The sequence below is a fragment of the Oryza brachyantha genome, chromosome 11 (genome assembly GCF_000231095.2).
Source record: "Oryza brachyantha chromosome 11, ObraRS2, whole genome shotgun sequence".
NCBI lineage: Eukaryota > Viridiplantae > Streptophyta > Magnoliopsida > Poales > Poaceae > Oryza > Oryza brachyantha.
Genome location: NC_023173.2, coordinates 11,024,601 through 11,043,637, shown reverse-complemented (window position 1 = coordinate 11,043,637; position 19,037 = coordinate 11,024,601). Strand labels below are relative to the sequence as shown.

General features: G+C 42.1%; 1 protein-coding gene and 1 non-coding gene across 13 annotated transcripts; one reads left to right on the top strand and one right to left on the bottom strand.

The window, feature by feature from the left end:
- Positions 1 to 327: 327 nt before the first annotated feature.
- Positions 328 to 18,400, bottom strand: LOC102710252. 12 transcript variants are annotated; one of them, XR_005812768.1, is made up of 6 exons: positions 12,502 to 13,233; positions 11,095 to 11,251; positions 9,583 to 9,926; positions 5,718 to 6,072; positions 545 to 696; positions 328 to 455 (listed from the first exon to the last, which is right to left on the bottom strand). XR_005812768.1 is itself a non-coding variant. In XM_040528906.1 (3 exons), exons 1-3 carry the CDS (start codon positions 13,105 to 13,107, stop codon positions 9,841 to 9,843), a joined length of 849 nt encoding a protein of 282 aa, XP_040384840.1. In that variant the 5' UTR covers positions 13,108 to 13,233; the 3' UTR covers positions 9,002 to 9,840. The 12 variants fall into 12 exon arrangements, 1 of the variants encoding a protein (XP_040384840.1); XR_005812773.1 differs by lacking the exons at positions 328 to 455; positions 545 to 696 and adding exons at positions 17,797 to 18,000; positions 18,114 to 18,400 and having other exon boundaries at positions 4,513 to 6,072; positions 11,084 to 11,251; positions 12,502 to 12,823; XR_005812771.1 differs by lacking the exon at positions 5,718 to 6,072.
- Positions 3,219 to 3,358, top strand: LOC121055865. Its single transcript, XR_005812849.1, has one exon. It is a non-coding gene; the product is annotated as a small nucleolar RNA Z247 (small nucleolar RNA).
- Positions 18,401 to 19,037: the final 637 nt, after the last annotated feature.

Sequence of the window (19,037 nt, the reverse complement as noted above, 5' to 3'; positions counted from 1 at the left end):
TAAAAAATAGGTGTAGATATGTAAGGCAGGGGCATTAAGAGGCCCGCCTACAAAAATCTGTTTTCCCATATAGCCCTCTTATTCGCCCGTCCACAAAAATACCATTATTTTTTTAGGTAGTCATCTTATTGGTCCAATTGCAATAATAAATTTTCACAGACCGGTCGTGTCCTTCTCTTGTGACTGAGTATATCGCGGAGAGTCTATCTAATGATCCTCCTGCAATTTGGAGAGAATCGTCCATAAATATTATTTTTGCATTCTGATCGCTCTACCAGGAACACAGATAATGATAATAGAGAATCTGCTTTCTGCAAACTTGCCTTCTTCAATGAGAACGTCATGAATGGCTTGTTTTACCTAGCTATAAAATGCTAGGTGCAGTGACAGAAGAATCCCAACTGTTTCGATCGATTCATCTAATCAACCATTAATCTGTGCAGGATAGGTAGGAGCTGCATAGACACAACAGAAGTTTTTGAGATGGAAGGCATCAGGACTGTGCACTACACCTTGTTTTGAAGTTCGATACAGGTCAGTGTACCTCAATGCTTGGTTCAGTCTGGTGCCATTGACAGTCACAGAGAGTCTGAGCACACGGCGCCAGCGTCCAGATACATCGATGTCCTTGGCGCCGCGACGGCGATAGCATCCAGTAGCATGAGATATTGCCGCCGCAGCTGCTATTTGTTGGTTCTGCCCAGCATGAGATGATCAACGATCAGAATAGAGCACAAGAGACTATATATATACTTGATTAACTCTGTTTTAATTCAGGCTGTTTATATACAAAAGCATACGCATATGAATGCATACACTGACTCTTCCCCCAAAATTTGTGTTAATCACTTTGTGTGAGTGCTTGTCTATACCCTCCCAACAGTAAATTTGTAAATCTTTATTTTTTGAATGCATACGCTGACTCTTCCCCCCAAACTTTGTGGTACAGAGTGTTTTGCCCTTTGTAGCTTAACTGGGTGTCCCGCAAATAAAAAAAAATAACTGGGTGTCTTGGCAAGAACCCAGAGCACCATTTCAATACCGTGCATGTATCCTGCCTGATTCCTGGGTGAAATTCGGATAGTCTACATGTCAGCAAATGCGCCAGTGGAACACGAAACTGTCGTCAAGGAGGAATCGGCTGATTATTCCACAAAATGGTGACAAATTATAAAAAAGATGGATTGGATAAACAGATATTGTCTTTCACAAAAGTTATTTTATTTTGTATGTCGCCACATGAAGTTATAATCGGACCGACCATAATTGTACAAATACATTTATATATACTGCCATGCATCTTATTTGTACAAATACATTTATATATTATATATACTGCCTCCATTTTGAATTTTAGCATGATGTTTATTTCAGAATGACCATCTGTATAGAATAACTGAATATCCAAGAAACTCTAATGATATATCGATGTTCTAATCGGTTGGAAGGTTATCTGACTGGGGCAACCGAATCTCCAGAAGCTGAACTTCACTTGGAGAAAGATGGCAAGATCACCGTGCAATCAAATCCAGCCTATGAGGCATGGATTGCTTCAATTCAGCAAGTACATGGGTATATTCTTTCTTCTCTTTCAAAGGAAGTACTAACTGGTAACACCAAAAATTGGTAAAATTTCTTATTGGATTCGGATAAGGAAATACGCAATCACCGATGGAAATTTTATCCGCAAGAGTTTGAATTCAATAGGGAATCGTGAAGGCAAGGCATGGTGGCGTAATTTTATCTATTAGTTAGAGTTAGTTTAGGATTTTTTCTATTATCTCTAAGAGAGTTTGTGTCCGATTAGGATTAGGTTTGTCGTATTCAATAGAGATTAGAGATAGAGTGCAAATAGGACTTGTGTTATTTCCTTTATCTATTAGGAAACGTGTGTCGTGTTCGACATGGACTTGTATTCACCTGTGGGTATAAATATGTATGTCCAGGATCATTATAAATCATCTACTTCTACATAATATAGATCAATTACTCTCGTCGCATAACCACCCTCCTTATCGAGGTTTCATCACCAACGGAACTTGGCACCTGACACGGGGCTGCATCTTCTCGACCTCCGGCGGAGGAGTAAGTCCTAAGTTCCACCGGCTATGGTAACCGCATTGGCTAGATTAGAATTGTCTCGGTTTAGTCCGATATGCTAATCTGGTTGTGCGATTGCTACTTATCGTATCAGTTTCAGCTTAGGTTACTCCTGTACTTTAGGTTTATCTGGTCGACACTTTGAGTAGTTTACGTCGATTTGATATTTGCTATTTGACATCTTCAATCTCGTACTGTCTCGATTTGGTCCAATCTATTAGATTACATTTATCAAATAATTTATATCATATTGACGTATCTTGCTCATTGTTTTATCGGAGTACTAGCCAATAAGTTATCAATCATCGGTTCATAGGCTTGATAGCAATCTAGATCTGTTTACTATCTATCTTTACATTGCTAGGTGTGATCTTGAACTATCTCAGTTTGGTCCGATCTTGTACGATGATTCCTAGTAATCCAGGCTAGATATTTTATAGATCTTGGTCATTTATCAGTCATTTATAGCCGATGATATTTGCCGATCTACATGTTCACTATATTTACATCAATAGAGTAGTCGTTTGCCTTATTGTATTATTTGTACACCAATCGACTCTATTTAATTAGATCGGTAGTTATTTATATTGCATTGGCTTATGAGATTTACATGTTAATTGGTTTTGGCCGATCATAGCAAAGGATTTCACTGTTTATTTAACTATTTGAGTTTATATGTATCGGATTTCTAGCCGATCCATGCTTTGACAGCCGATCGATCAGCCTATTGGCTAAACGCTACTACATCAACATCTAATCGGTTGGTTTCTCAGTTACCTATCAACTCGATAGCCGATCGACTTGTTTTACTGTTTATCTTGTTAGTGCAGGATCAAACTAACTGGCGTGCCCACGCACCTTATTAGAATTTAGGTCCTACACTGAAGCGTTCTAAGAAATGACTCCCATGCCTTCGTGTGTGACACGTCATCGGGTAAGTTTTGATGTCAACACTAACTTAGGTTGTAAATTTGTAAACTGCTACAGAAGTTTGGCAGGCAATCGACAACATGTTATCGACACAAAGCCATGAGTGCTCCATCAACACGCGCATCGCCCTAGCTATTATTCATAATGGAAATCAAGACGCTTGCTGATGAGATTGCTTCATCTGGCAAACCCTTGGCCACTGAAGACATAAATGCATGCATCATCGCTGGCCTTGATGCAGACCTTGAACCAGTGGTGGCTTCCATCGTCGACAGAACTCCTTCACCTTCTGTCTTAGAGGTGTATACTCAACTTCTGAGTTATGAGAATCGAATCAAGCTACGATAAGATGGAGTAAACCTAGGATCGCAACAAAGTAAGAGATCTACCAGAGGGGGTGAATGGTAGCTAGATCAAAAAATCAAATCTTTTCGCGTAAACAAAATATTACCTTCACAAAAGCCTTAGCGAAGCCTCTGGTCGCACTGCGAATGTAACACCGGTCAGACCGCCGTTATGTGGCTGGTCAGACTGCTCGCATAACCTCGGTCAGACCGACGTTGAGTGGCCGGTCAGACCGCCATCCTACCTGCGGTTAGACCGTCGAGATCCTAGACAAACGCCGATCGACAAAACTTCAAGATGTAGATTGAATCTCTCGACTTTTATTGATCAACCAATGTTTATAAAGTGCATAGAAAACACTCCTAACCAAAACTTTTGATCTAGAATCAAAATAGAGTCGAAACCCTAACTTTTCCTCTCAAACGGCACAAAAAAGCTCACCGAAGACATACCCCTCGGTATCTATTTATAACCTCGACGTGGGTATGCAAGGCCCACATATCTAGCACGAATTAGGACTCCCAATCTCATGGGAAACCAATCCTTATCCGTAACTAACCATATCTCTATCTCTAATACAACAAATCTTCTCAAATCCGAACTCAACTTCCATATCCCATACGCACACAATATCTCCATCGTATGCCACATGGAATCTTCACCACCACGTGCATTGAACTCTAGCCTAAGTATCCCGCATGATATCTCGACCGCCGAACGTCAACTTATCTCCAAGTTGACTCCCGATCCATCACCGGCAATACTCTCCCGAGGCATCAAGTTACCTACACATGAATCAAACAAAGAAACCATATTCCGAGACCAAGCTATCTCCAACTTGACTCAAGATTAGTAAAACAACAGTACCCATACGTATAGAAACCAACTAGAAGTCGAATTCACCAAGAACAAATCCGAAACCGAAAAGAAAACCGAAAGTTGAAACTTTCGGGGCTAACCTGCCAGTGTGACCGCCCAGATACCTACGATCTGACCGCAGTTATCTAAATGGTCTGACCGCCCATACAACTGCGGTCTGACCGCCTGGTCAATTTACACAAAACCATTTAACTCGCAAACCACCAATTTGTTCTATCACAAAAACATGTAGATCACTCCTTGATCTTATAATCTCCCCCTTGATGAACACATCGACAAACACATTAAAATTGTTTGTTGTTTTTGTGAAGCAACTCCAAAAATCATTTAAAAGAAACATCTTTCACTTTTGAAACGAAAGAAATTTCCGAATTTTTCCAAAAACATGCTCTCTCTCTCTTCCAAAATTCTTCTCCCCTTTTGACAATGATTTCATCAAGCGTAGAATTTATGTTCATTAATGTTCAAGAGCTTAGCATACACATAGCATAATAAGTCATGTGTTGCAATAAAAAGAAGATGAACGCATCTATAATATAGCAAGCATGTATTAAAGTATAATCATGAACCAAAGATCATGCAATTAAGATCAACTCAACAAGTAAAATTCATGATTTCAAATGATTTATAATGCAACACTGTTACAGGCACATAGACTGAAGAATAAACACTAAATATATATATCTATTGCATTTATCACTCTTTCTCAAATTAGCCTTAGCACAAAATTACCAAGAGAATTTTTAACACCTTTTTTTTCGTTGTTTAAGCCTTTTTGCTCATATTTTTCTCTCGATTACTCGGGTACGTCCTTGTCGTCAACACTGTTTCCAAGGATTCGGCACCCATTTTTTCCTCACACATCGAATATGTCCTTGTCGTCAAGACTGTCGAAAAATTCGGTATTCATTTTTTTCTCTCGTATTTTTTATTCTCTTGCACAATGAGCAATTTAAAATCTATTTGAGGAATAACAAATCATAACGCATACATACAAGCATTTATAAATCAAACCATATGCTAGCATCAATATTGCATAATTTCTTAATTTAAGTATAGAATTTAAGTGTCATGCATCATATCTCTCAAAAGCAATATCTAAGTCTCATAAAAAGACTAGAATACATACAAGCTATGCTAGAGACAAATAAACCTTCATAGTATCGCTAGCATGCACATGAAATATTATATGTATAAAACAAAGCTCTCTTTGTCAATTTCTTATTGTCATATTTTGCTTGAGAAGACCATGAGGTGCAAAACTCTCCCTCAAACCATACCAAAAGGATGAATTATTCCTAGAAGACCATGCAATCAATGAAGTATCAAGAAAATGACATGTTACACTAGTACTTTTCCTATCAATTCTACACCCAGCAAAATCAGCATCGGAATATCTACTCAAGCATATAGAAGATGATGTAGAATACCAAATGCCAAACTCAAGTGTATGTTGCAAATACCTCATTATTCGCTTGACTGCTTGACGATGTGAAGCACGAAGAGAACCTTGAAAACGTGCCCACAAACACACAACAAATTATATGTCTGGCCTAGAAACAGTTAGATACAACAAAGATCCAATCATGCTTCTATACTCCTTTTGATCAATTCATCAGGATCCAACACAGTTGTAGTACCAATTGGTGTTGAAATTGGCTTGCAATTCTCCATCTTGAATCGTCTCAAAAGATCCTTCGTATACTTCATTTGATGCACAAACATACCTTGAGGTGTTTGTTTGATTTGCAACCCCAAAAAGTATGATAACTCACCTATCATGCTCATCTCAAATTCCCTGCACATAGTCTCAGCAAACTCCACAACCAAAACGTGAAATGAACAACCAAAGATGATATCATCAACATAAATCTGAACGAAAAGTTAATTATCACCATGCTTAAGAACAAAAAGCGTTTTGTCAATCTTTCCCATTCAAAAACCTTTCGCAAGCAAAAAGTTCTTAAACATATCATACTGTCACACCCGGAGTTTTGTCCTAAGCCTTAAATCGTAAAAAAGGAATTCGTAAATAACAATTGGCTTAATTAACTCAGGAAAAATCCCTCTAAAGAAATTAACTCAGTTAAATCGAGCCTCGCAAATCGACTAACTGGATTTAAATTCAAATTGCAGAAGTATAAAATTTGATCAAACAAATTAATTTAAAATTCGGCAAAAGTGGGGTTTTCCTTTTTCCCTCCTTTTTTCTTTCTTTTTCCTTCCTTCTCAAATTGGGCCGAAGTCCAATTTTCCTCCCTTTTCTTTTTCCTTTTTCTTTTTCTTCTCCTTCCTTCCCGGGCCGGCCCAGCCGAGCCGGCCCATTTTCCCCTCGGCCGGCCCAACCGACCGACTCCGGCCTCCTCCTCCGCCCGCGCGCGCTCCTCCCTCCGCCTGGGCCACTGCCTCGGCCCAGCTCGCCGCTCGCCCGCGCCGCGAAGTCCGTCGCCGCTCCCTCCTCCCTCGTGCCACTGACAGGTGGGGCCCACCTGTCAGCGACCGAAACCCCGCCTCCGCGCTAGCCCGCGCCGCGCCGCGCCGCCGCCGCAACGGCCGCCGCCGAGACCGCGTCGTGCTCGACTTGGTCTCCAACCTCCGCCCGCCCTAGCCGGCGCCGCCACCCTATAAATCCCGAGCTGCCGCGCGCCGTCGCACACTTTCCCTCTCCGCCCGAGCCGCCGTCGAGCCGTCATTGTTCGCCGCCGCCGTTCAATCTCGCTACCAGACGCCTTCGCTGTCGTCTAGCCGCATCACCGCCTCCGCGCCGCCGTCGCCGACCTGTTGCCGCCCTCATCTTCGCCGGTGAACATCCCCAGCGCTGCGCATTCCTTCGCCGCACGGTCGCCGCCGCGCCGGTCTCCTCACCGTCGCCAATCGATCTCCGTCGCCACCGCCGATCTTCCGCTCCTACCCACGTCGCCACCTCCGCCTCGATCTCGCCGACTTCCCCGCTTCGTCGCCGCCGCCGGTGAGCGCCTCCATCCCCCTCCCCTCTCTCTCCCCCTTCCCGGCCGACCGCCGCCGAGCCGCACGCCGTCGCCGGACAGGTGCGAAGCTCGTCCTCGCCGCCAGCCGCTGCGGTCGTCGTCGCCTTCGCGACGCCGTCGTCTAGCCGTCGTCGCCTGCGCTTGCGCGTGCCCGCATTCGCCGCTCGCCGGTCGTCGCCGTGCCAGCCGTCGCCGCTGCTTTGCCGGGTAGCGCCGCGTGCGTCGCCGCCTCGGCCGTCGTCGCCGTCACGCCGTCGCCGAACGCCGGTCGTCGTCGCGCCGTCGCCGTCGCGCCGTCGTCGTCGCCGCGCGCCGCCGCCGCCGCGCCGCCCGCAGCTCCCGCCGCCGGCCGCGCTCTCCCCTCCTCTCTGTTCCAGCCTCGCTGACGAGCGGGCCCCACTCGTCAGTCACCCCGCGCCCATCCTTCCTCCCTCCTCGCATGGCACCCGTGTGTCAGTCTCTCCCTCCCTCCTCTCTCACCGACAGGTGGCCCGCACCTGTCAGCCGTCAGCCTCCACTCTCCTCGCTGACGTCAGCAGCCCCATTAATTGCGCAATAATTGATTTAGGACTTTTCTGTTTAGTTAGAAACCTAGAAAACTTCTAAAATTCATAAGTAATTCATCTAGTCTCCGTTTAAGTCCATTCAAATTTCATCAAATTCATAAAATTGTCAAGAATCCATTAAAAATAGTTTCTTTTGCTGTTTCAGTAGAGTTTGAGCTTTGTCGCTTAGATTCGGACCTGTTTATTTATTTTTGTGCTTTGTCGCTTAGATTCGGACCTCGCCGAAGAGCCGGTTTACTTCGAGATCGTCGCCGAAGTTCCCCAAGAGCCAGAGCAAGGCAAGTGACACTCATCTTTGATCATATTGAACCCATTATTGCAAATTCCCCGCTTTATTAATTCAAATATGCATTGTTTTAACTAAAGTATTTACTGTATTTATTTTCTTCGGGTAAACCTTATTATTATGCCGTTGTTTATCCAACTTTATCCATGCTGGACCAGGGGTAAATAGATTAGAGTTAGGCTTAGGTTAAAGCTTAGCCGTGCTTAGAACAAATAGCTCATTGGGATCACAATTAATCATGCCTAGTTCTAAATAGCTGAGATAATGATTCATTACCCGGTTCGGGTTAATGTCAACTAAAATATTGATAATGGTGGGCGAGCCGTGCCCACGGTTACGGGCGAGCTCCCAGCCTCACTGTGATTAGTGAACCTTTAATAACTTGAGTAATTGGTTAGTCACTCGGAACTACTGCAACGTGGTGTAACGCTGAGTAGTGGTTGGGCCTGTTGCAACGTGGTGTAACGTTGGACAGCGTTGTGGTATTTTACAACTGTTATTTACTTGTGCTTTACTGTATTCAATTACCTTTATTCTTTTGACCTCTCTGTTATTGGTTTAACTGCTGCTTTACTGCAACTAACCCTAGCCTGTCCTTGTTAATCCCTATGCATCATTTATTTCCCCCTTTTCCGTGTTACTTGTTGAGTACGGTGGTTTGTACTCAGCCTTGTTTAATTTTCCCACCCCAGAGCTAGAAGTCGAGTCCGTTGGAGGTGCCTCTCAGGAGTGAGCTGTTCCGCCGTCGAAGCGTTGCCTGTGGACTGGAGCCGTGCCCGCTGGAGCTAGTCTACCTTTTTCTTTCCGCTGCATTTCCGCTAGATTAAGTGTAATTTCAGTTGTTTCTAAGAACGCTGGTTATGTAATCATCATTGTCTTTTTGTGTACCCTGGCTGGTCCTGGACAGGGATTTAATACACAATTAAGTTCAGAAATTCGTGTGAGGAATTTCTGGGCGTGACACATACCATGCTCTAGGTGCTTGTTTCAAGCCATACAAAGCTTTAGACAATTTAAAAACATGGTTGGGAAAATCAAGATTTTCAAAACCTGATGGTTGTTTGACATAAACTTCCTCCTGTATAAAACCATTTAGAAAGACACTTTTCACATCCATTTGATAAAGTTTAAAACCTTTTGAAGCAGCAAAAGCTAACAATAGTCTAATTGCCTCAATTCTAGCAACATGAGCAAAAGTTTCATCAAAATCCAAACCCTCCACTAGTGTAAAACCTTGAGCAACAAGTCTGGCTTTGTTTCTCACAATCAAACCATCCTCATTTTGTTTATTTTTGAAAACCCATTTGGTTCCAATAATATTATGACCAGAAGGTGGTCCAATCAAAATCCAAACTTTATTCCTTTCAAAATTTTCAAGTTCTTCATGCATGGCGTTAATCCACGATTCATCAGTTAATGCATGAGTAACATCTTTGGGTTCAAAAGAAGCAACAAATGCAGAATTTGCACAAACATCATGGGTTGTTACCTTAGACCTTGTAGTTCGCTCACCAAAATTACCAATGATTTGTTCTAGCGGATGTCGTCATTGAATGTGCAAAGGAGCAACGACTTCTGAGCTTATTTCACGTTTTGTACTCTCACTGATCGAGGTTGAAGCCTCTGGAGGACCATTGTGATTAGCACCAACAAAACCAGCACCTGACAACCCTGGTCGGTCTGACCGCACTTCCTGTGTTGGTCTGACCAAAGGTGGGTCGGCGGTCTGACCGGCTTGGCACCCGACCTAACCGACCGAGCCTACCTTGTCGTTGTCGTCGCTCTCGTCTTCAAAAATAGGACCATTCTCCCCCTGAATTTGTGACAATGTACCTGCAATTTCAAATCTAGTACCTGAACTAGCTTCATCAAAGGTAACTTCACAAGTTTCAATGATTTTTTTAGTTTTCAAAACAAGTACACGATAGCCACGTGAATGTGTAGCGTAACCAAGAAACAATCCATCGGTCAAGAAACAATCCATCGGTAGAGCGTGCCTCAAATTTGTCCAAATTTCCAGATTTCAAGACAAAGCATTTGCAACCAAAAACACGCAAATGAGAAACTTTGGGTTGACGACCAAATCGAAGTTCATAAGGAGTTTTTCCAAGTTTAGATCTCAAGAAAACCCGATTTGAAATATAACGTGCAGTGTTAACAGCTTCAGCCTAAAATTTCCTTGGAGTATGATACTCATCAAACATTGTTCTAGCCATCTCAACCAAAGAACGATTTTTTGTTTCAACAACACCATTTTGTTGGGGAACACGAGGAGAAGAAAATTCATGTTCTACACCTTTTTCAGTACAAAATTATTCAAAAGAGGCATTTTTAAATTCACCATCATTATCACTTCGAATTCTATTCAGGGAACCAGGAAGTTTAAGATTCAATCGAAGATACAAACTACGAAAGTGTTGAAAGGCCTCATCCTAGGTTGTCATAAAGAAAACCCAAGAATATCGAGAAAAATCAACTATGACTTAACACATATCACTTTCCTCCAACCGATTGCACTCTAGCTAGACCAACAGTGTCCATATGTAAAAGCCGTCCTGGTGCATCAGTCATCACAGAAACAATTGGGCATGTGAAGAAGCAACCATCTTAGCATGACGACCGGGTGTACAAACCAAATCAAGATCCTTCTTAAGTTTAGGCACACCACGAACAAGATCCAAACCACTTATCCTCGTGAGATGCTCAAAACCAACATGTCCAAGTCTACAATGCCAAAACATCATATACTTGCTAAACTTAGCAACCAGACATGTTATCACAGGTAAAACCGAATTATCAAAGTTAGCTTTAAAAACTTTTCCATAGGGAGAAATATTCAGCATAGAATCACCACAAGAATTAAATATTTTACTTCCAGTTTTCTTAAAATGAACCTCAAAACTCTCATCAACAATTTGTGAAACTAAAAGCAAATTATACTTTAAATCCTCAACCAAAGCTACATTTTTCAATTCAAACTTGTCACTTACCTTGACCATACCTGTAGCAAGAACGGCACTAGTAGAAGCATCACCAAAGATAATCGATTCAGTCTTGGATGCTTGTCTAAGGGAGGAGAACCAATTTTTATCACCGGTCATGTGACGCGAACAACCGGAATCCACGATCCACACGTTCTCCTTCCTCACCACCAAAGCCTACACAAGAGAAGATGTCGAAGCCTCAGTGCTGGGTTAGATAAAAGAAATTTAGGAATCTAGTAGTGAGACACGACCAGTAGATCCAATGGGCATATATCGACGTGCAAAGGCAGTTTGAGAATTTTTCAGAAAATCTCTGCGAGTCCAGTCTGACCGAGCTGCGGTAGCCGGTCTGACCAGGGGTCGGTCTGACCGCTTCTGTGTCGTCGGTCGGACCGGTGTCCGGTCTGACCGAGGCTCAATAGCCGGTCTGACCAGTCCTCGGTCTGACCGTGCAACCCATTGCGGTCTGACCGGTTTCCTCGAAGAAAAAGCAGATTTTTGCAATTTAGATTTTGCAAAAGCAATCTCTCCTTTTTCTGCTTACGAGCTAATATGAAACAAAAACCAACAAGATGTTCATCTTTTCCACAGAAGGAGCAATTATATTTTTGTTTAGAAACAGATAGTTTTGAAATTTTTGTTTTTGTTTCTTTCAGTGTTTCAGAAGGAGTACATAAAACCAACAGACTTAAACACAGTTTTTTCATTACTTGGTTTTGTCAAAGTTTTGAAGCCAACACCACTGTTGGAGCTAGTTTTGTCAAAGTTTTGAAGCCAACACCACTGTTGGAGCTAGTCACTTTAGATTGATCCAAAATCATGTTAAGTTGTTTCTTACCATCAGAAAATCTTTTCAAATAACTTTTCAAATAAGAAACCTCCTTTTCAAGATTAGCACAATTTTTGCAATCAATCTTAACACTTTTGCTATTACGACACTTGGGGCAAGACAACACTTCATTAGTTTTCACAATTTCTTCCATGTACTCAACACGAGCTAGAGCAAATTTTAGCTTCATCTTATTTGATGTGCATGTTGAGCAATCCAAAACATTACGGTGTTGTTTTAACCTTTTAACACAAAGCATGGTAAACATCAAACTAGCATAAAAAGCAGTTTGATATTTTTTCAACATCTTTCTAGTTAGAAACAACTCATCACAAGTGCGTGTAAGCAAAGCAAAACCAAGAGCAAGAGAAAATCTAGTTTTCAAATCATGTGAAACATTGACATCTCTAATTTTTGAAATTTCATACATCAAAACCTCACAATTTTTGCAAACATCATCATTAGGAATAAGAGATTTTAATCTAGATATTTCAGCATTTAGAGATTCAATTATAAACTCATGTTTTTTATACATCTTCTCACACTTCTTATTTTTTGCACTTAAAACATGAATAGCTTCTTCAAGGTAACTCACCTCATTGTCGTCATATTCTAAATCTGATTCACCACGCGACATGAGGCAGACACCAGAGATGTTTTTTGCTTCATCTTCTTCGCTCTCTCCATCTACATCGCTTAGGGACTCAAAATCGGCATAGATTTGATTCAGCATCTTCTTGATGTTCTCTTTGGTTCTTCTTCCCTGGAATGTGCTCTTGAACTTGGGCTTATCGTCCTTGGTCTTGTCTCCATCATTATCTTCCTTCTTGCCTCTTCCGAGCTTAGAACAATGCGAGCGGATGTGATCAAGCGCACCACACTCGAAGCAACGAGCTGGTCCTACTCTTCTCCTGTACCTGATATTGTTCGTAGCTCGAGAAATCTTGTTAGCAGCCAAAGCCAAATCCTCCTCGAATTGTTCGAGTTGTTCATCGAACATGGCATTAATCAAAGCAAGAGCGGTAGAATTTGATGGTGAGACACCAATATCAAAAGAAGTCGAGGGAGAAACCAAAGCACTGGATTTAGAATCAATTTTACGAGAGAGGATATTCATCTCGTGTGTTTTGAGTTTTGTGTAAAGAGAATCCAAAGTTAAAGTAGACATATCAGCAGATTCTTGAATAGTAGTAACCTTCATCTCCCAACAGACATATCGAGACCATTCAAAAAGTAGCGAGAGATCTCAGATTGAGAATAATTAACATCATAGGCAGAATCAACAGATCTAAGATTACTCAAAATTTTATTAAACCTAACAAGATAATCATCCAAAGCTTCTCCAGGTTTCATCTCAAATTTAGTGTAATCCTTTTTGAAAAGATCTTGACGGAGTTCCTTTATGTTCATTGTTCCTTGATGAAAATTTTTCAAAGCATTCCAAATCTCGTTAGCAATTTTAAGATGCGAAACACGATTAAAATCCGAACGAGAAATCCCAGTCAATAAAATATTTCAAGTTTTGCAATTGTTGCTAAACTCGGTTTTCAAAGGAGGAGTATTAATCTGTTCAGGAATCTCATATGGCTGAGCAACTTTTTGCCAAACATCATAATCTACAGCCATAATATAAGATTGCATCTTATCACACCAATAAGGAAAATCCAATCCATCAAAAACATGAGGTTTTGTTGTAAATTTATGAGCCATGGCAAGAAAACTCTACATCGGTTACAATCCAAAAAATATCTCTAGATCGGTTAAAATCCAAAGAAGAAAACGAGGCTCTGATACCACTTGTAGGATCGCAACAGAGTAAGAGAAATACCAGAGGGGGGTGAATGGTAGCTAGATCAAAAAACCAAATCTTTTCGTGGAAACAAAAGATTACCTTCACAAAAGCCTTACCGAAGCCTCCAGTCGCACTACGAATGTACCACCGGTCAGACCGCCGTTATGTGCCCGGTCAGACCGCTCGCATAACCTCGGTCAGACCGACGTTGAGTTGCCGATCGGACCGCCAGCCTACCTACGGTTAGACCGTTGGGATCCTGGACAAACGCCGATCGACAAAACTTCAAGATGTAGATTGAATCTCTCGACTTTTATTGATTAACCAGTGTTTACAAAGTGCATAGAAAGCACTCCTAACCAAAACTTTCGATCTAGAATCGAAATAGAGTCGAAACCCTAACTTTTCCTCTCAAACGGCACAAAAAAGCTCATCGGGGGCATACCCCTCGGTACCTATTTATAACCTCGACGTGGGTATGCAAGGCCCACGTATCTAGCACGAAATAGGACTCCCAATCTCGTGGGAAACCAATCCTTATACGTAACTAACCATATCTCTATCTCTAATACAACAAATCTTCTCAAATCCGGACTCAACTTCCATATCCCATTCGCACACAATATCTCCGTCGTATGCCAGATGGAATCTTCACCACCATATGCATTGAACTCTAGCCTAAGTATCCCGCATGATATCTCGACCGCCGGACGTCAACTTATCTCCAAGTTGACTCCCGATCCATCACCGGCAATACTCTCCCGAGGCATCAAGTCACCTACACATAAATCAAACAAAGAAACCATATTCCGAGACCAAGCTATCTCCAACTTGACTCAAGATTAGCAAAACAACAGTACCCATACGTATAGAAACCAACTAGAAGTCGAATTCACGAAAAACAAATCCGAAACCGAAAAGAAAACCGAAAGCTGAAACTTTTGGGGCTGACCTGCCGGTCAGACCGCCCAGATACCTGCGGTCTGACCGTAGTTATCTGAATGGTCTGACCGCCCATATACCTGCGGTCTGACCGCCCAGTCAATTTTCACAAAAACATTTAATTCGCAAACCACCAATTTGTTTATGGCAAAAACATGTAGATCACTCCTTGATCTTACAGTAAACTTGTTGGTCAACAACCCCAATCACATAGGATGTAGTGGCAGCAGCTTCAACTACAATCGAGGCGGCAAAACTATTGATGGCAATGATCATGGTCGTGGCAGGGGACGTGACAACACTAGAAACTCTGGCGGCCATGGCAAAACCAACAATAAAAGCCCTGTGTGTCAACTTTGTAGCAAAACAAGTCACATTGTCTTTAATTGTTGGTACATCTTTGACGAAGACTTCATTCCAACCGAAACAAGTGTCGTTGCCACCTCCAACTCCTGTGGTGTTGATACTAACTAGTACATGGATACCGGAGCAACCGATCATATTATCAGTGAGATACAAAAACTGAGGTTTGTGACAAATATGATAGCAATGATCAAGTCCACACAACAAGTGGAACAGGTATGGACATTGATCATGTTGGCCAAAAGGATCAAGTCCATTCATTTGTTCATACCACTAGTAATAAAAAAATTATTGCTAAAAAACATCTTGCATGTGCTAAAGGTTAAAAAAATTGTGTTTTATCTCATTGATGTTTTTATGATAATCATGCCTTTTTACAAGTTCGCATGTTCTATTTTTTGATAAAGGATAGGGTCATAAAGAACACTCTTCTTAAAGGGTGGAGTCAGCGGGGGTTCTATCCCCTTGCTTGGTCATCCAGGCAAGCCTATTTAGTCATCAAACTGACTGTCACTAGGTGGCATAATAGTCTAGGACATCCATCCCTACCGGCTATTCATTGAGTTATTAATAACAATAATTTGCCTTGCTCCAAAGAGTCCATTGGAGAGTCTGTATGTGATGCTTGTCAAAATACCAACATTCATCGATTACCATATAATCAGGTCTGGCACCCAACTCTATTTGGGGCAAAAAGTAATGTCGAGGATCTGGATCAACAATAATACTATAGGGTGGCTACTGAGGCACAAAGATCAATGGTAAGATGTAGACAAGGGGTTACCCAAGTTCGATCTCTCGGTATGCGAGATAATACCCTACTCCTTCTTGGATATTATATTCGATAAAGAACAGATCAACAAATGAGATAGTCGATCTGAACATCACGTTCCCCTCAAGGGGAGCCCCTGTCCCCCTTATATTCTGAGAGACAGGGTTACAAATAGAGACCTAATTTGATAATATCAAGGCCTACCTGGCCCAAATATGGCAGAGTCCAACAAATTCGCCATACATTTCAGATATAACCAAACTCTAACCGACCTAGTAAAAGATAATGTTGTCTTTCATGTTTGGTACCCCCTTCCCTATACGGATATATATAGGTTAAGGATACCCATGTACCGGTATCCCACAAGTACTATATAGGCTTTATAAATGATTTTAGTAAGTTTACATGGATTTATTTGCTTAAATACAAGTCTAAGGTTCTTGCAATGTTGAGAGACTCTTCACTCACAAGATTATTGCCACGCAATCTGATTGGTGTGGAGAGTATGAGAAGCTAAACTCTATTGAAGATAGGAATAACTCATGTCTCATGTCCCTACACACATCAACAAAACGGTTCTCCTGAACATAAATGTCGTCATATTGTAGAAGTTGGGCTCACTTTATTGGCTCAAGCATCTATTCTCCTCAAGTTATGGGATGAAGCTTTTTTGGCAGCCACTTATCTCGTTAATAGAACACCTAGCGAAGTCATCAAATTTGCTACACCTTTAGAACGTATGTTCAAAGAAAAGCCCAACTATTCTTCTCTACGCATATTTTGTTGTACATGTTGGCCTCATCTTCGCCCATATAACTCTTGCAAACTCCAATTCATATCTCAAAAATGCACCTTTCTTGGATATAGCAACCTCCACAAGGGTTTTAAATGTCTTGATATCAACTCTAGTAGAGTATATATTTCACGAGATGTTATTTTTGATGAAAGTGTTTTTCCCTTCTCCAAACTCCACTCCAATGCTGGTGCGCAACTAGGGGCCAAGATATGTTTGCTATCATCCACCTTGTTAAATCCTACTACTAGGGGTGAACATGATGCTCAATTGATTAATGATTCTAACTGCAATAAATGTTCTTCTGAGAATGATGTCGGCAATATTGCTATTGACAAAAGCATGTAGTTCTACCAACAGAGAGATCTTAGTGAAGCACAATCAAAATGACCACTTCCGTTGCATTTTATTCTTCTATGAAGACTCTCACCTAAAGCATGGTGATAAGGCTGCGTTCGAAGGTGGGTGTTGCGTCAGCTTATTAGCCCGCACAGAAAACGATAAACCTAATTAGTATATGATTAATTAAGTTTGACTTATTAAAAATTTGAAAAATAGATTTATTTGATCTTCTAAAATAATTTGTATATAGAAAATTTTTGCACGAAATACACTCATTCAGTAGTTTAAAAAGCGTGCCGACAAAAACCGAGGATTACTTTAGCCTGATAGGCTGAAAAGAACACGGCCTAAAAAGTCAGTACTTAACACCATTAATGTGCTATGAATTCGGTGAACTTCTGAACTGCCGTACCAGTGTGGAACAATTATTGTGTTTCAATTTCTCACAAAACCCAGCCAACTAGCAATAGATGCATTCATATTTCATTATTGACATGACAGAGTTATCATTGATAATGATCAGTCCTTTGCGGCCTGAACTTTCAGCAAAATGTCAAAGCAGTGAGATGGGGAGATTGAGCAACATGTTTCTATGTTTAACAGAGGATATATATAGTATATGGTTTTCATAAGAAGGTTCAGTGGCGTAGCTAGGAAATTTTCAGTGGGTAGTCCTATCGAAACTCCAACGTCGCAAGTTGACACGATTAAAAAAATTGAACACCACAATCCAATAAAAGATAAGTTAAAATATAATAGAATATAGAATTACTACTTTCATTACCAAACAAATAACATATGAAGCAAAACCTGGTATATTTCGCCACACTATATTCAAGCCAATAATACTTATAAAACCACATAAAGTTGAATTGGCGTTGCTTACCGTATAAAGCTCTTGTTCGTGGGTTGGACTTCATCAACCGTCAGAACCAATGTGGTTCTTCTTGAGTTAACTAAGGTTCATCAACAACTGGTCAAAAGACCAGGCTGTATTTTTCTTTGATTTAGCTTCATGATTCCAGAAGAGCGATGCAATATCTCCTTGCCTCTTCATGTTTTACCCAATTCAAATAGCCCAATACAAATCCTATAATAACAAATTAACAAATGAATAATGAGTACATATTTATCATTCTAATAACATTCTTAGCAACCAAGATCTAACAGAGAGAGACAAAGATTGAGTTGGTTAGCACTCACGGGCGGGGCGACGACTGACTGGGCGAGCAGGGAGCAGCAGCCAAGCATGGAGGCAAAGCGCCAAGTAGAGCAGATTGCCAGGTCGGGGTCGGCATCAGGCGGCACCACGGCAGCCGCCTGTCGGCAGGGCGAGGGCAGGGGCGCGGGGCGACGGGCGGCGCCGACCCTGGTCTGCCGGGCGACGACTGTGGCCAGGTGGGAGTCGGCGATGACGGGATGGGGCGAGCGGCGCCGCGGCGGTCGTCGGCCTGGCGCCCGAGGCGGGGTGGCCGTGGGCGGGCGGCAGGAAGCCAGGGGACGGGGGCGGCCGCCGATCGCGGGCGGGCGACGACGGGGGTGGCTGACGGCGGGGAACGAGGGGCGGCAGCGCCGGCGGCGGGGAGGCGGGGAGCGAGGGGCAGCGGCGCCGGCGTCGGCGGTCGGGTCGCGGTGCGGCGCGCGTGCGGCGGGCAGTCTCCCTCCAGGCATCCACGGAAGTCAGCAAACCCTATCTCTTCTTTCCAGTGAGCTGGGCTATGGGGGGTACTCCTTACTGGGCCGATTTAGGGGTAGTCACAGGCCCACCTGGACTACCCCTGGCTACGCCCCTGAGAAGGTTGATATCACCCCAAAAAAGAAACAATGGTCAGATTTCTTATGCAAGCATATAATTTCGTCATCATCTGTTAATTACAATTTCTTCATGTTTAAAGAGTCATATCCACCATGAATCCATGATACAATGAGAATATGATATCGGCCTTTCAGAAACAATTCTCGCAATGAAATTCTAATGGACAATCTATATTTCTAGTTCCATAATTTATACTAAAACCACTTTAAAAATATTATTAGGAGACATTACAAAAATATATGCGAGTACTTACATCATGTGAATCGTTTCCTTTGCTAATATAAAGAAAGAATTTTTGTTTTGTTGGCTTT

Excerpts from the sequence above, each read along its gene's own strand:
- LOC102710252 (XM_040528906.1), bottom strand. The coding sequence starts at position 13,107 with ATGAAGGTTACTACTATTCAAGAATCTGCTGATATGTCTACTTTAACT. Across the intron at positions 11,252-12,501 it reads TAGAATATGACGACAATGAG|GCTTTGGTGGTGAGGAAGGA; the intron begins GTGAGTTACCTT and ends TCTCTTGTGTAG. Across the intron at positions 9,927-11,094 it reads TAGTGCCGTTCTTGCTACAG|GTACATTGTCACAAATTCAG; the intron begins GTATGGTCAAGG and ends TTGAAATTGCAG.